This window comes from Nannobrachium achirus (genome assembly GCF_963921795.1).
Source record: "Nannobrachium achirus genome assembly, chromosome: 14".
Lineage (NCBI taxonomy): Eukaryota > Metazoa > Chordata > Actinopteri > Myctophiformes > Myctophidae > Nannobrachium > Nannobrachium achirus.
In genome coordinates, this window is record NC_137821.1 from 34,778,398 (window position 1) to 34,794,778 (window position 16,381).

At 41.0% G+C, this 16,381-nt stretch overlaps 2 protein-coding genes across 2 annotated transcripts; one reads left to right on the forward strand and one right to left on the reverse strand.

Annotated features, from left to right (window-relative positions):
• Positions 1-148: 148 nt before the first annotated feature.
• mettl3 (methyltransferase like 3) lies at positions 149-7,255 on the reverse strand. Its single transcript, XM_080741897.1, has 11 exons — positions 7,054-7,255; positions 6,026-6,216; positions 5,069-5,539; positions 4,731-4,906; positions 4,274-4,487; positions 3,752-3,939; positions 2,983-3,021; positions 2,733-2,841; positions 2,000-2,065; positions 1,793-1,905; positions 149-1,091 (listed from the first exon to the last, which is right to left on the reverse strand). Exons 1-11 carry the CDS (start codon positions 7,145-7,147, stop codon positions 980-982), a joined length of 1,773 nt encoding a protein of 590 aa, XP_080598023.1. The 5' UTR covers positions 7,148-7,255; the 3' UTR covers positions 149-979.
• A 312-nt stretch (positions 7,256-7,567) lies between these two features.
• Positions 7,568-15,875, forward strand: ttc5 (tetratricopeptide repeat domain 5). The gene is made up of 10 exons (XM_080741807.1): positions 7,568-7,599; positions 7,744-7,845; positions 8,479-8,611; positions 8,778-8,989; positions 9,214-9,364; positions 9,460-9,551; positions 9,702-9,905; positions 12,009-12,223; positions 14,017-14,161; positions 14,653-15,875. The coding sequence occupies exons 2-10, from the start codon at positions 7,783-7,785 to the stop codon at positions 14,770-14,772; spliced, it is 1,335 nt and encodes a 444-aa protein (XP_080597933.1). The 5' UTR covers positions 7,568-7,599; positions 7,744-7,782; the 3' UTR covers positions 14,773-15,875.
• Positions 15,876-16,381: the final 506 nt, after the last annotated feature.

Here is a 16,381-nt window from a genome sequence, read left to right on the forward strand (position 1 = left end):
AAATGAACCCAAACAGTAGGCCGGCCCAAAGTTTGAACACCGGTCTCCTTGGTTGCCATAGAGACACACGGGCACCTACAATTATTGTGATAGCGACCCCACTTCGGGTAAGGAAGAACGGTGCACTGCAGCTGCCAATGTAATCCCAATGAGAGGCATCGTGAAATATCATAATTTCAGTGGTTGACTACTGAGGCCGTAGTGATTTTTATTGTGTTCTAATCCCATGAGTTTAATTTAGCCTTTTTAAAGTGGCATATCTGTCATCTTGATACACTACCTACAATATACTTTAATATACTTCATCAGTGAGTCAAAAGTGCTAGCATTGGAAATCTTAAGTTTAAGTGGTCGCATGGTACACACGTCATGGACGCATCCCTTGAGGTTTTCAATACCCAGATACGCTTGTCTCTCATGTATAATTAGGCTGTTTATTTTTGGGACATTGTGGTATATTGCTTCTTCCAAACGGAGTATTGCAGGTTATTTTTGGTTAATTCTAACCTGGAGAATTCACTCTGTAGTTGAAAAGGTCGGAATCATAGAAGTCGGCGCTCATAAACGCACAGCAGTAAAGAGAGTGATGTCACTGAAAATCGACAGGTTTTCTGTCTGCCGTTTCCCCTCTTCTCTGTTAACAACTTAACATTATGGGTAATCCATTCAAGTGGCAAATTAAACGTGACACACATCATGTATTTAGAAAACAAGAAGATATGTTGGCAGGGTCATGCCATATATTTGAAAACATATTTTTATTTAAATCAATATAGTATTCAGTTCGTGTAGGAATATTTTAATATTAGGCTAACCACAATTGAATTGCAATGACTTTCTATGGGCTGGCTTGCAGTGCACCGTTCTCCCTTACCCGAAGCGGGGCCGCTGTTTCAATTGTGGGCGTGAATTTGTAGGCGCCCGTGTGTCTCTATGGGCAACAGAGTTCCCAAAATGGGGGCAGTTGGTGATGACATCACTACATGCTCTTGGGTTTGGAGATGACGCCGTCTGGGTAGCTCTTCTTGAAGCGCGCCACAACATCAGGATCCAACAGGTGAATGCCATCCAGCTGGTTACCAAGGGTAACCCTAGAAAACACAGTGGGAGGGATAAATTAATGAATAATCAATCGATGAACGAATACATTATTAAAGGGATATTTCACTTTCAAAAAAACTTTTGGCAATTTTATCGTCTAATCAGGCTTTTATGAATACCCTGGACAGTTTTTAATTAGCTTGATTGAATATTTAGATATTTGATGTAAATGTTACCAGGCCCTCTCTCCACACACCCATTGTAACTTCAAACTTCATTTTAACCATGATAGATTCATTAAAAACATCCATTATTTGTTCTGGTGACTCATACTACCCTCCTAATACGTCAGCAGGCCGTGTTTTTTCGATAACTTTTTTAATTTATTTTTAATAATTCTCTTTTTGTATTTCACGTATTAGGAGAGTAGTATGAGTCACCAGAAAACATAATGGGTGTTTTTAATGAATCTATCATGGTTAAAATGAAGTTTGGAGTTACAATGGGTGTGTATGTGGAGAGAGGCCCAGATTCATTATAGGTGAAAATGTTAGATTCTTCAAAAAGATTGCAGATATACAAGCTCACAAGGTGTCACTGTGCAACTCGTTATGAGCTTGCAGGACATTTTCGAATTGCTAAAGTAAATGGCTTATGTGGTTTAAATACAACATACCAAGCAGACATAACGGGCAGGAACTGAATCAATATCTCAAAATATACAAAAACAGAAACACACAGGGACTCATACCAGTTGGGCTGGACATTGTGTGGTCTACCAAACAGCTCAATCTTCCTGGTGCCAGGTGAGAGTCTCTCTATCATCCCATAGATCTCATCTGGCTTGTGGCTGGTGGAGCGCACCTGGGGGAGTGTACAGAAAATGACATTGTTGTGACAGAAACTAGAAACGTAAACAGTACGGGGCCAACGAGCATGATATGGCTAAAGTCCTTACCTCAGCTACAATGACATCACAGTCCAATCCCCTGTTGAATCCCTGAGGGGAACCTTTCACGCCCACCTGAAAGAATACACACACAGTTTGTTGCTGGGAGGCTGCTGCTCTGCAGTTGCAGTCTTCCCAAACCACTTAAGATTGTCTGTACAGCACAGACATGACGCACGCGCAAGCACACGCACTTGACATTCTCCGCACACGCACACACAAGCTTGACATTCTCCAAGTCCTTTTCTAGCTTTTCTTTTCTTGGGACCAAGAGCGGACAGAAAGAAAATAAACTAAGAAATTATTTTCATCTCGGGATCCACATAGGCATGATGTGGTTCCAATGTGGATCTAGGACTTCATGTGATCAGCATGTTATTAGTCACCTATGACATCAGTCATCTATGATGTATGACTCAACATTTGCGCAAGGTTTCAGGCTTTCAGCGTGATCACCATCCATTATACAATTTAAGTTAAATATATGTTGTTTATAAGTATAAAACATGGGAAATACAATTCATTTTACTTCTGTGGCTCTTGCAGAGATACGTCGTAAAAATAGAAGCTTAGAGAGGTACTGCTAATAAAGGCTGTTTTGTATTTGAGTTACTCTGAAAACTGTGCCAGACATCCATACTGTACGTATACTGATGTAAAGAAAAATAAAGATGCACCATTAGACAATCATCGAAGTCATCTAAGCAGTCTCAGCTGACACCCAAAATGCAGACAGACATACCAAGCAGTGCTCCTTCCCATGATTGAGCCAGTGTCCTGTTCTTCCAGTGCGGATGATCCTCTGGAGCTGGTTGGTCTTCACCCAAATTATCTCATCCACACGATCATAGCTGATAGACCACACATGAGACATGAGAAAGCAGTGCAATCAATAAATCAATCAATCAATCAATGAATCAATCATTTTTATCTTAATCAAATGTGTTTGATCTATGATTACAGAAGGGTAACAGAAAATTAAATAAACTCACCCCCATAGACTGAGACATTCTCTACCCAGCTCCATAGCCCTGTAAAAAAACGTTGGGACTTATTCTTGAGATTGGAATAGGTATTCACAACACTGCTTGCTACATTTTTAGCGTTTTAGGTTTTATTTCAGGAGTTTCAGTTTGTGTAGAGAGACAGAAACCCAAATGGAGAGAGAGACTTGTGAGGCAAGATGGGAGTCAGATTCTAAAACACAAGATGTGGGTCGGATTCAAACCCAGATGCTCACGCTCACTGGTCCGTGCACTAACTCAGTGGTTCTCAACCTTTTCAGACCGCGACCCCCAAAATAATCATATTTTAACTGGGGACCCCCCACCCTGACGAGCACTAAGAGTTGAGGCGTTAGATTTTGTATAACATGGTTCTATTGTGAAAATAGCATATCTACATGCTCACAACGCCTCGCGTTTCACAATTTCTGCCTCTAATATTTGACAATTTGACCAATGTTTAATTTGTCATTTTAGGTATTAAAAGTCCTCAAATTGTCACTTTAGAAATGTGCAGATACCATCTATACACTTAAACCTTGTGCTGGTTTGTTTACTGTTGAGTGAGAAAACAATCTTGCACATTAAGTTAATCATCTGGGGACCCCCCAAAATAATTTGGCGACCCCCCGGGGGTTCCCGACCCACAGGTTGAGAACCACTGCACTAACTGACAGAACCAACTGGCACCCCGTAAAAACGCATTATAATGCCACACCCAGATGCCACACTGTTGGCTAGGTTTCCTGAAAGCTACCTTCCGGTGACCCAGAGAAAAAGGAATCCATCATCCTGGAGGATGGGAATGGTGAGCTTCCTCATCTCATCGTCGGTCAGCGTGCCATAGGGCAGCTCCATGTGGATGTCCCAGGGAGGGTCTGCCATCACCACGGCAAACTTCCCCAGGATGGACACGTCCAGGAAGCGGATGTCACAGCAGATCCACTGGACACAAAAACACACAGGCCATGGTGATTTAGAGAGACCCGCACTGAAAAAATGGGATCTAAACTTTTACCAATAATAGAGGCTCAAGAAGTATCAACGCTATGAAGTAATTTGTTCTGGTTTTCAGAACTCTCAACTTTGTCAAACTCAGGTAAAACACTTTGGGTAAAATAACCAGCTTACCCATTGCGATCTCTCAGAAGGAATAGAATTAGACTCAAGAATCAATTGTGATCCATTGAAGAGACATTTGGTGTAAGGTTAATGCACCTGCTGGTGCAAGAGCAGGGAACTTTTTACAACTCTCTCTATCCGACTTTCATAGGCTGACCTGTGAGGGAAACAGCTTTCCCACGTTGCTGTCAGCATCTCCTTGATGCAGGCCGAGCTCTGTGCCCCCGGCCTGAGGTCCCAGAAGGCCTACGTCTGTCTCTGGCATGCTGTCAATCTCATAGTGGACGTACTTACAGGTGTCCATGTGGAAGCAAGTGTTGAGGAAAGAGCAGTCACCGAGGCTCTCATCTGTGTGCTTATTGATGATTCGCCTGAGCAAGGAAAGAAAAAAAGCATTTCAAAATAGTAATAAAACTGTAATTAAACTACTATTGACAACATGAGACCTGAAATATATGTGAAATGTGGATCATTTTTATGCTCAAGACATTGTATTCAATTTAGCACATTCCCACGATTAAGAGCAACCCTGAGCTCCTTGAGATATATGCGTCCAGATGTGGGACGAAGTAAATAAAATCAACGGATAATGACAGTGGGAGTCACACACTGACCGGAAATGTAACTTGGTGCACGGCTGAGGTGTGTCCCCAGAACGTAGACATTCCTCTTTGGTTCCGTGATCGCAGAATTCTTGGACCTGAGCCCGGCCTCGAGAGCGGAACTTTTCCACGATGGATTGTTCCTTTGCTGTGCTGGTGTTGAGTAGCTCCAAGATCTCTCTACTCATCTGCACACAAACATCAATTATTATGATATCCTTTACTGTAACTGTTCTGCTTCTATTTAAGTATCTGACATTTGAGTTGGTAACAACAATCTGGGGGGAAAAAAACATAAAACCATGCTGTTTAGTTCCTCTAATTCCTCATTCGCTGCGTCTCTGTCCTACCTTCTTGCTCATCTGCTCCTTGGTGGACTGTTGGTTCAGCAGACTTTCAATCTCCATGTCCAGGTGAGACGACTGACTTTTACTGGTCCTTCCTTTTTTATCGGCCCCACCCGCTGACCCCCCTGTCTTCCAATCGGAAGACCCAGACAGCTGTGAGGAAGTCGCTGGTGCCAGAGAAATGGAGGAAACGTGTGGAGGGGAGGAAGAGCTCTGGAGAGTCGGGGAGGAGCCTGGGACTCTTTTGTGGGTTTGGTCCTCTGCTTTCCTCTTTACCCCGGTCCTTTGGGCTCCAGCTCCTGTCCCGAATATGGCCCATAGTTTGGTGTGGTCCACCGATATGACAAGGGTGGATGAGGGAGGTGGAGAAGATGTGGAGGAGGCCAGTATGGGCTGCCTCACCTCGATCAATTCCTGAGCAGAAAACTTGAGCAGCAGACTCTGTATGCAGTCGTGGCTCACGGCCGATTCAGACTGTAAGCAACAAGCAAATAATGTGGCAAAGAATTACAGATAACCAGAAAAAAGTTACTACTAATACTGAATCTAGGGCTGTCACGATTATGACATTTTACATGACGATTAATTGTCACTCAAATAATTGTGATTAACCATTTAATTGTGTTTTTGTTGTTGACAATTACATTTCTGTTTGGCTTTTAGGCTTTGAAGTTGCACATGGCAGATATGGCACATAACCTATGTATACAAAGAAATTACAAACATATAATATTTGACAACTTTATACTTAAAAAAGAATGTTGATAGTGGAAATAGCCGATCTACAAGCTCACAACGCGTCGCATCGCGTATATTGAAAATGTACAAACATTTTTCAACATGGAAACGATTATGACAAAAATAATTGCGATTAGACGATAACGATATGTAATAATTGTGACAGGCCTAACAACATAATCTATGTGAGATCTGTGCCTGGATAGAAACGAATGGACTCACAATATTAAGATCGTCTGTAATGGCGAGAGAGTCGGTTGGCAGTGAGAGACTGAGGTCTGACAGATATCCCAGCAGCCTCTTCTCCAGCTCAGGATCTGGCGGGCGTTCGGTCTCCTCCTTTGAGGTGCTCTGGATAGCTGGTGCTGGACTGTCACTTACAGGAGCAGCACCCTCACTGCTGCTTCCCACTTCTGAAAGAGAGAGAGAGAGAGAGAGACAGACCATCTTGAAAGCACTATTCTGGGTATTTATGGACCGATCAACATTCATCGTCAATTCTCTAAGAATTGAGTACAAAAGGACAAGCCATAGTGCTTTTTGGGTTTAAATCGTATTAGTACCTACAGGCGGCTGCTACTCAAAACTTGTAAATAGACTAAGCCCATACTTACCTCCTCTTTTCCACTGTAAATATCTGCTTCTTCTTCTTCTTTTTCTTCTCACTTTTTTCTGCATTTGTAATTGATGTTATCCTATGCAAAGTACTGTGTTCTATCCATCTGTCTTTCAATGTTATATGAGATACATAAAGTGGTTCCTGTGTAAATAAGCCGAAAAGCTTACTAGGATCTCTTTTACCAGGATCTCCTTGTACCAGTGTTTTCTACTATCATGAAACTCTACTTTTTCCTATGCAACCTTCTAATAAATTCTTCAATCAATCAATCAATCAATCAGTAGATCTTGTATCTGAACTGTACTGTCTTGTGAACGGCTAATAAAATATTCAATGAATGAATCAAAAATCAACTTGACTCTTACCGACTTGTTTTCCCCTTAACTTCCTCACTTACACAATTAAACAATTCTCCTCCATGCGTTAATATCTCAATGTAATACAATGAAATCACACGATTGAACACAAATAAATTAAAAGGTAAAGTAACAGGTATGCTTTATAGTTAATAAGTATATATAAGTTATATATATATATATATATATATATATATATATATATATATATATATATATATATATATATATATATATCGTTCATCCTGAATCATTGCGGTTTCATTCCATTCTACCTTGCGCGGGGTCTTTCCGTCGCCGCTGCAGTCTCTCTCGCAGAGAATCCAGCTGCTTTTTGTGTTTCTGGATGCTGCTCCATGTGTCCGACATGTCGAGGTAGCAGTGCACGCATTAACATCAAATGTAAACACCTACAGTACAGTACGATGGACTTAAACAGATATAAGTTGATCCCAACAGCAACAACAAACCCGCCCTGCGAACAATAAAGATACGACCCTCCCACATAAACTGTCCGGCCAGCATTATCACTGTAAAAAAGAGTTCCGGGATAAACTGAGTTAGTTCTTCGCCCTGAGAGTTCACAAACCACGAATATCAGCACACGGCGATCACAATGTTATCGCAATGTTATGGGGATCAAAGCCATGCCCAAATACACACAGATTATTCAAAAAAAGAAAAGCATCTCTCGGGAAATAATCATGAAGAGGAACCATTCGTCAAGACGGGGAGGTGTTATAGAGAAGGACTCCTTCCAGCTTCCGTTTCCAAGCCATCCATCATCACCACTGACAATACACATTTGTGCGAACGTTACTGTAGGTAATCATTTCAGAACAGCTGTGTTGATATTTTTATTTTAGTTTGCAAGAAATGGTTGTCCGAATATAGTCAGGAAACATACTGGGTTTAGCGGACCTCCTCTCGTGGCCAAGTTAATTTTGTTTTGTTCATTCCAGCAGGTGTTGTGTTGCTCTTTTTCAACGCTGAACACTCGAAAGATGGCGGAGGTGGAAAAGACAGAGGAGCCCGAAAAAGACAAAGATGAACTACAAATTCTGAAGGTAACATTAATTCCACAAGCAGTGAACTTATAAATATGACTGGGTTCCCTCTGAAGCATAGCCACTTGGATGGCTTGCTAGTCATGTCCAGAGTGAAGTGATGGTTGCTATAACAACAGCAATGCAATACCTGGCTGTCATATTAATTAATCGACCATGCTTTTGCTGTTTTGGATCTGGTTCAGCATAGTTTTCTGTTTCTAACTTTCTACCATCGTGTCTACATTCCGAGCCGCAGTTTAACTGTATGGGAGGCTTTTGGAACACATGATTTGCTTTGCTTTACGAATTCCAGTTAGCTTTTTGATATGCTATGCTGAGCCATCTCATTCTCAACGTCGGTTTGCCTTAATGCATCATTCGTGTGAAGATCCACCTCAGTTCAGCCAAGAAACTATTTTTATGAACATGCTGCACAGCAGAGGTTAAGATAGCCTGGTTAATCTCTATTTGTCTCAGTGTTGTACAGTACTGCTCCCTGGTGATACTCCCCGATACCAACTTCTTTTTTACCCTTGTGACAATAAATGCATTTAATTAAGCCTAGACCTGCTTATAAATCTCTTGTTCCTAACAATATACCTTTATCTACCCTTCTTTTTTCATCTACCCTTCTCATTCCTCCTGTTTTAGGAGCTTGTGGATGAGCTCTATAATTTTAGAGATAATTATTTTGAGACTCACAGTGTTGAGGATGCTGGGAAGAAAAAGACTGATGTTGCAGAGGAGATGGAGAGGACGCTAAAGAAGCTAGAGGAGGGCGAAGGTGGGCAATGAGAAAAATGTTTACAAATATAGCCTTGCATATTTTTAATTTTAGTGTTTTCAGAACTGATCATGCCATTATGGATTCTGAATATTGCCAAACACACCTTATGCATTTTTCTGATTAGATCCATTTCCTCCTATGTGGTTTGTCCCCTTTCCTCCAGAGTCCTTTAAAAACAAAGCAGAGTTTCTGCTCCAAAAGGGGAGGTGTTTAAACGTATCTCCAGACTATAGTGCCACCGCAGAGGAGTGCCTTTCCAAGGCGGTGAAACTGGAGCCCGGCCTGGTGGAAGGCTGGAACACCCTGGGAGAACAGTACTGGAAAAGAGGAGACCTGATCGCTGCCAAAAACTGCTTTACAGGAGCCCTGCAAAAGGTAAGAAAAAGTCGGATCTATTCTTAGTTATTCTTAGCCCCAGAAATAACAATCATACATCATGTATGACATGGGGGGCCTGTGGCCTAATACATTTCAAACTGGGGGTCCTTGAATTAAAAAGGATCATTGCAATAAATGCCATGGAGTATTTTTAACTTTCATTTGAGTAAACTAATCTTTCTCCTGGTCTTTGTCATTCGCTCTGTCTCCCTGTTCTGCAGGGTAAGAACAAGGTGTCCCTGCGCAGCCTCTCCATGTTGCTGAGGCAGCTGCCAGCAGGGGACAGTGATGAACAGGGAAAGCGTGTGATGGAGAGCGTGGACATGGCCCGGCAGGCCGTTCAGCTAGATGTTATGGATGGGAACTCCTGGTGTGAGTAGGAGGAGAAGAGGGTGTCAATGTGGAATTCAGACATTTGTATAAGATGATGTTGTTTGATGATAAGCTGTTTTGTCTTTTTCCTACAGACATCCTGGGGAACGCCTACTTGTCACTATTCTTTTCCAGTGGACAGAATTCACAGATGTCCCAGCAAGCCCTAAACGCCTATGCACAGTCTGTGAGTACACATACTGTACTCATTTACACACCATCAAAGACATTTGAAGCTATATTTTCACTTTAGAATGTAATAATATCTATGCATATATGGTATATAAAGAATGCATTAAAAGAAAAATATGCGTTTATTTACACTTTGCCTTCTTAGGAGAAAGTGGACAAGACCGCCAAGTTCTTCTCAGACCTACATTTCAACCGAGCCAATCTGTTCCAATATGAAGAGATGTTTGGGTCGGCGCTGGGTGGGTACAGCCGGGCTGCCGCCCTGGACCCTGGCTGGGACGAGCCTCCAGAGAGAGAAAAGCAACTGCTGGAGTATCTGGTGAAGGTCACAGAACTCATAGAGAACAAGGTATTAACAATGTTAATGGAGTACTGCTCCATCTCAGATAATGGTGCTTTTCACTCATACTCTGCGATCCCCGCCGAAACCGGAGATTTCCCGCTGTACCGCGGTGCCATGCCCGTCGATCCCGGAAGTTTAATTAGCTTTAATCATTATGAAAGGATTAAAAGTATTATCACTGATTTTCGCTGATTCTGGCTCTTTAGGCCCACCCCCTAACTGTATCCGGTCGTATTTCCGGTCTGGACCGGATCTAGCTTTCCGTATCCGGTCTGAGCCTGGGCCATAGTCCCGCCTCCGTTGGTTTACGTTGTAACAGAAGAGGAAGCTACTCGGCGATGGAAAGCTCGTTTTTCAATCCGATTTTTGCGTTTGGAAACTTTGATCCAGTCTCTACACGCCTGGATAATGATCCCCGCACATATCGTGCGTTTTGTGCGCGAACGTGTCCACGTGTTACCATAGCGCACAGCTGGCTTTTTTCAATGTTTTTTCATGTAAACACTGGCGGATAAGCAGGGATACAGCGTGGCAACGGATATGACTATTTCAATGGGGGTTTTTTTATTCGAAAGCTGTCACCGAGTCTACACGTCTACTAGATGAGTCGCGCACAGATTGTGCACGATGCGTGCGTGTGCCCACGTTAAAAGGTAAGGACAATTTTGCAGCTGCTTACTACAGCTATGTTTAAAAATGGCAGCAAAATTGTTAATTTGAGCAAAAGCCATCCATCTAAAGACAGCCACAGTAAAACTGAAAAAGATATTCATAAATACTAGGATGTCACCGGCCTATTTTTGTCCATGCATATTGAGAAAGATGCATATTGTTCCATTTATACTGCTATAATGCGGCACCAATATTATGCGAAGCTCTGCAGACGGGTCAGGATACCCAATCAATCAGGGACATTTACTGGCCTAATAGCGACACAAACGTGACCTCACGCTCCTGCTGTCCGTGAAGCAGACGGTTTGGGTTGACCAATCAGGGTGACGCTAATGCATACACTCTCCCGAACACACAAGAATTTCCAAGGGAAAACAGATATTCCTGATTTCTCAGTTCTTGGAAACCGTTGGTCCGTCTGAATCGGCTCTGCACATCTCCTCATATGAGTCGTATGAAACACACAGTATGAGCAAGTTTGAGTCTCCAAGTGGAACACATTTTGTGTGACAGACAGACACCTTCTCCTAGGTATCTAGCGCAGAGGTCTTAAACAGGGGGTCCGTGACCCCTAGGCAGTCAGCAGAGGTACTGCAAAAAAAGGTTTTCATATATGTGTGTGTGTGTGTGTGTGTGTGTGTGTGTGTGTGTGTGTGTGTGTGTGTGTGTGTGTGTGTGTGTGTGTGTGTGTGTGTGTGTGTGTGTGTGTGTGTGTGTGTGTGTGTGTGTGTGTGTGTGTGTGTGTGTAATGTATGTATATATATGTATGTATGTATGTATGTATATATATATATATTTGTAAACCTTTCCCCATGTTCAAAATAATGATTCTGTCTATTTCGCATAGCTTGTATACATGGTTATTGTGCAATTGACAGATTGTGAGTGATAGATTGATTTACATTGGTTCTCAATTAGGTATGTTCATAAATGGCAGTGGTCCGCTCCCCCCGTACGTACGAGGTACGTACGGGGGGGAGCTGCTCCATATCCCCATCAGTTTGGGGGTCCCTGGCCTGAAAGCGTTGAAGACCCCTGATCTAGCGCATTGAAAACGAGAGAGACACCCTTTTTGGGCTGATACGGACAATAATTGATCAAAATCATACTTTTTGTACATAAATGAAGTTGGATAACTTAAATGGCAGAATCTCTGCCGTTATTTAATTAAAACAGAGCATCGCGATGGCCCTCTACGGGTGTTGACGCAATGTGATTTCTGCCCAGTGCTCTGAATGTCAAAGTGAAGAAATTCAATCAAGCGCGGGTAAAACTCTTAAAGTGAGTACCTCACGTTTTCACTCATAGAGCAAACAAGCAACAGCTAAAGAATAAGTGTCCATATTCAGACTTCTATCATGCTCAGGTAGCTGTACAACCAAAGGCTCTGCCAAAGTTCAACATCGATTTAATGTTTTCATCCGTCTGTTTCTCCAGGGGAAGGTGAAGGCACGCCGGTTACGAACGATGCTTGCAAACCTCAACACGTCGGCCCTGGGGCCCTGCTCCTCTCCTCAGTTCCGCTCCCCTACAGGTCGCGTGGGGAGCCTGGAGCCACAGACGCTGTCCTCTCTTGCACAGGGCCACAACGCCGGAGTAGCCACCCTAGGCAAGGTGGTGTTCAGTCTGGTCCCTGAGGGACGCATGGCCTTGTGAGTTAAACTAATTTAAAAGTTAAATTATAATTTTCATTATAAACGCGCGTGCGTATGTGGAAGAGTATTGTATACAATTGGGTGAGGAAAACGACTAACATATTGGGGGGATTAATTGTGGGCTCGCCTATAAGGCGAGCACACTTTAGATATTGTCATTATTTATCTATCAGGCAGGCAATCAGTAGACGGGATCTTCGGTTCCTTTCTACTCCTACATACTTAGTGAGAAAATGAAAATAAAAACATCAATGTGTTCAGTTTACAGTGGCGAAGTGTGCTATTATTTTTTATAGCAATCGGCCAAATGGTGGCGCTGTAGGAAGCCTTCGAAAGCCATGAAACCTGTATACACTTATGCGTCTCCTCATGCCGAACAACTTTTACCCTCTAACTTTTGACCTCTGACCTTTAGGTCTCCCACAATTCGGAATTATATGAAAAACAGTAAAAATCTATCTCCTCCTGGGTTTTTTTCGATACGCGCACAAAACCTTTTTCACATGAACTTTGGACCAATACGGTCAAACTAATCTCGGCGGATTTCTTTTAAAGTGAAATATAATTTTTTAATAATTCTATCAATATTGCGGTTTTATGCAAATTATTCTTCTGCCTCTAAATCATACATGCAAAGTTACACGTTCATGGCATTTGGCAAAGATGTGGAGGGTTAGTCAAAGTATCACTGAAACCAATTTTATTCCAATCGGCCAAAGGGGGGCGCTATACGAAGCGTTTGAAAATTCAAACTTCAAACGGGCATAAGTCATGACTCGTTTCGTTTGAAGACATGCAACTTGTTACACGCGTGCTTTGACTCAAGCGGAAGACATCTGTGTCGTTAAGTAAGCACCGCCCTTCGATTTTGTTCCATTTTGAGCAGTTTGTAAAACGCGTAAACCCGCTTTTATTCTGGAATTTTCGCTCCACGTGCACAAAACTTTTTTTACGTGAACTTTGGACCGATATCTAAAGATCTGTCAGATCGGATTTCTTTAAAATTGAAACATGCTTTTTAAAATAAATTCAATGAATATTGCAGTTTTATGCAAATTATTCTTCTGCCTCTAAATCATACATGCAAAGTAACATGTTCATGGCATTTGGCAAAGAGTGTTAGTCCAAATATCACTAAAACCAATCTTACCCCAATTGGCCAAAGGGGGGCGCTATATCATTTTGAGCAGTTTGTGAAACACTTAAACCCGTTAGGATTTTTTTTTGCAATTTGCATGAAACATTCTACACACAATCTAAGGACCTTTATCTAATATGCCTATGAAGTGCACACACACAAAAAAATAATAATAATGAATATAGCTGCAAGCAGCGATAAAGTGGCCAAAGCCAAAAACACCTCAAATCATGAACACAGCCTGCAATGTGCGTGAAATCTTGCAAGCACATTCCCAATAGGTCAAGGAACAGATACCACCCTTCTTACATTGGCCTGTTATAGCGCCACCAGCGGGTCAACTTTTGCACAACACATTTTTGGAACAAAATGGACCAATCTTTGACGTCAGTAACGTCAAAGAGAGCACTGCCTGCGATCTTGACATTTTGTACTTTTATAGCCATTGTTTTCTGGCTTGAAGCGAGCCCACAATTGTTTCGAAGGAACAATATTTTTCTAGTTCTTAGTGAGATTTTCATTATTGCTAGAAATCATTTTAAAGGATAGTTGAGAAAATCTTTTTTTTTCTAGCAAAGGCACTGTTGTAAACTTATCTTGGGCATATCTATCAACTAATTGTGTGCAAATAAAAATCTCTTCTTAATTCCAGCACATTTGGCATGGTGGACAGTGAGGAGAAGTACATAGTGGTGATGGTATACAACACGGCTGACAGCTGGGGTGTAGTAATAGGAGACACGGTAGTCATTCCTGAACCCCAGGTCAAACGACACAGCGTAACACATAATGATAAGGTCAGTGGCTTTAAAATACCTCTTATTCGCTATATATGTACATTACATACATACTTATATGTGAAAAGGAAGCAGCGTATAACAGAATCTTGAAACTGTGTGTGAAACTGACTGCCGACTGCACTGCAGATCAGCTCCCAATTGGTGCATTTATTAACCCAAGTCTTTTTCTTAGCAAAAGTAGCTGATAAATGGCACTTGTACATAGATAATTTTTGTTATACAGTCAAGTAAATGTAAGCTTAAGTGGTTAAGATACTAAAAGAAAGGTAACGTTTCAAGCACACTGCAGTCTGAGTAAGTGCAGTGCAGTCTGAGGCGGTGCAGTGCATTCTAAATGTTATTTAGTTTGGGTGTCAGAACATTTGTTTCCCCTAATATAATACAATCTTCAAAGAAAAACAATGTTGTCTGGATGTCTGACACTTCTTTCTCTTTTCTCCTCAGTCTTTTGTCTGGATGTCTGACATTTCTTTCTCTTTTCTCCTCAGTCTTTTGATTTTAGGAGTATACGAGTGGATTCTCCTCTGCTCCTCATAGTCAATGGAAAGAGACAGAACGTCGAGAGCCAGATTGCAGTTTCAGTCAGCTATAAACCCCACAGAGAATAATAAGTGGAGTGAAGAACAAGGGAATAGAGGTGTATGAAATTGAGAAGCATGAAGAAACCAAATTGTTTGTTGGTTAGCACTGTTTGTGCCTGTGTTTTCTTTTTTTTTTCTTTTTTTGATTTTGTAAATAGACATTAGCTGTTGAGTTACATTGTTTAGAAAACTGTATATATTTAAATACTTTTCCCTTTTTGTATTCTGTTGTCGTGTGAGGGAGATTTCTTTTTTTATAAACAACCTGTCTGGTTTGTCAGACCAATGTTGTGAAAAAACAAAAACTGATTTGTATTCACAGTATAGACATGCTTAGACAAGTATACTGTACATTTTACAGGACAAGTTACAGTACCCTGATACTATCTGGCCAAACTTCTATTAGAACACATTCCATCTTCCATCATTCCAACATCTGCAATGAATTTAATTTAGTGTTTGGTTTGTTTAAATATAGCACAGCAAAAATTTAGAATGTATTTCTTGAGATGTTTTTGAGTAATTCCATGACTTTTTTTCAAAGAAATACTTCAATACAAAGCCCAACCGTCCTTTATCAATCCTTAAATTAATGAAAATTTACATTTAAATTAAATTATAATACAGTATAATATAATAGAGGAAGATCTTATTTTATAGAAATTATTCCCAATTCATACAGCTTCAAAACGAACAAAAACAGCTGTTACATACTGTATATTAAAATATAATGTATATATAGAACATTTCACTTAAGACCACACAGATTTGGGTTGTATTTATTGAAGATTTATTTGATGAACATTTGATGTAAACGAAGAAAGCACAGCTCAAAACACCGGATTCCATTGGAACTATGTCCTATTTTGCAGGGCAAAAATATTAAAATCAAAATGTGTCTGAAACTAACTATTTTGATGTGAAAACAACACATTTTAAGAATATTTCCTTGTTTCACACACCAACATATATCCTGTTTTATTTGAGCTTTGTGGCACTAAAACCTGTTTGTTTTGCATCTTGATTATCCGCTTCTTAAACATTTAGTTGCTGACTGCCTTGCTGAACAAATTCATCACTGAGAGATACATATCCCACCTCTACACGGCCACTCTAAAAAGCCAAGCTGCCGTTCCAAGAAAGACTATGTACTACGACTTATGACATGAATAATAAATAGTTCAAGAAACAGTCTGTCAGGCTGTGCGTCTTGATTTTCGTATACGAGTGGACGGTATGAAAGCCAAGTGAGAAGCATGAAGAAACCAACCGGTTTTTGGTTAGCACTGAGTGTACCTCTTTTTTTGTGTTGAGTTTTGTAAATAGAAGTTCCCTGTGGCGTTAAATGGTGTCCCTTTTTTATTCTGTTGTGGCACTAGGGAGATGGAGATTTCTTTTCATAATTGAATGACCAGTCTGGTTTGTCAGTCCAAAAAAGAAAAGAAAAACATTCATTCAGTGTTGTACATGCACCCTGATAAATACTACTCAATTAAACTTCTATTAGGACACATTCCATTTACCAAAATCTGCAATTAATTAACAACATATGATATTTACACAGTCCATATCTAAACTATAGTTGCTCAATTATATGGAAATTACACTGGTGGGAACTGTCAGACTCGGGGACCAC

Coding starts and splice junctions, on each gene's coding strand:
- ttc5 (XM_080741807.1), top strand. CDS start 7,783: ATGGCGGAGGTGGAAAAGACAGAGGAGCCCGAAAAAGACAAAGATGAA. Junction 8,612..8,777: donor GAAGCTAGAGGAGGGCGAAG/GTGGGCAATGAG, acceptor CCTTTCCTCCAG/AGTCCTTTAAAAACAAAGCA. Junction 9,552..9,701: donor TAAACGCCTATGCACAGTCT/GTGAGTACACAT, acceptor TTGCCTTCTTAG/GAGAAAGTGGACAAGACCGC.
- mettl3 (XM_080741897.1), bottom strand. CDS start 7,147: ATGTCGGACACATGGAGCAGCATCCAGAAACACAAAAAGCAGCTGGAT. Junction 6,217..7,053: donor ACGGAAAGACCCCGCGCAAG/GTAGAATGGAAT, acceptor TCTCTCTTTCAG/AAGTGGGAAGCAGCAGTGAG. Junction 1,092..1,792: donor CACAATGTCCAGCCCAACTG/GTATGAGTCCCT, acceptor TGTGTTTTCTAG/GGTTACCCTTGGTAACCAGC.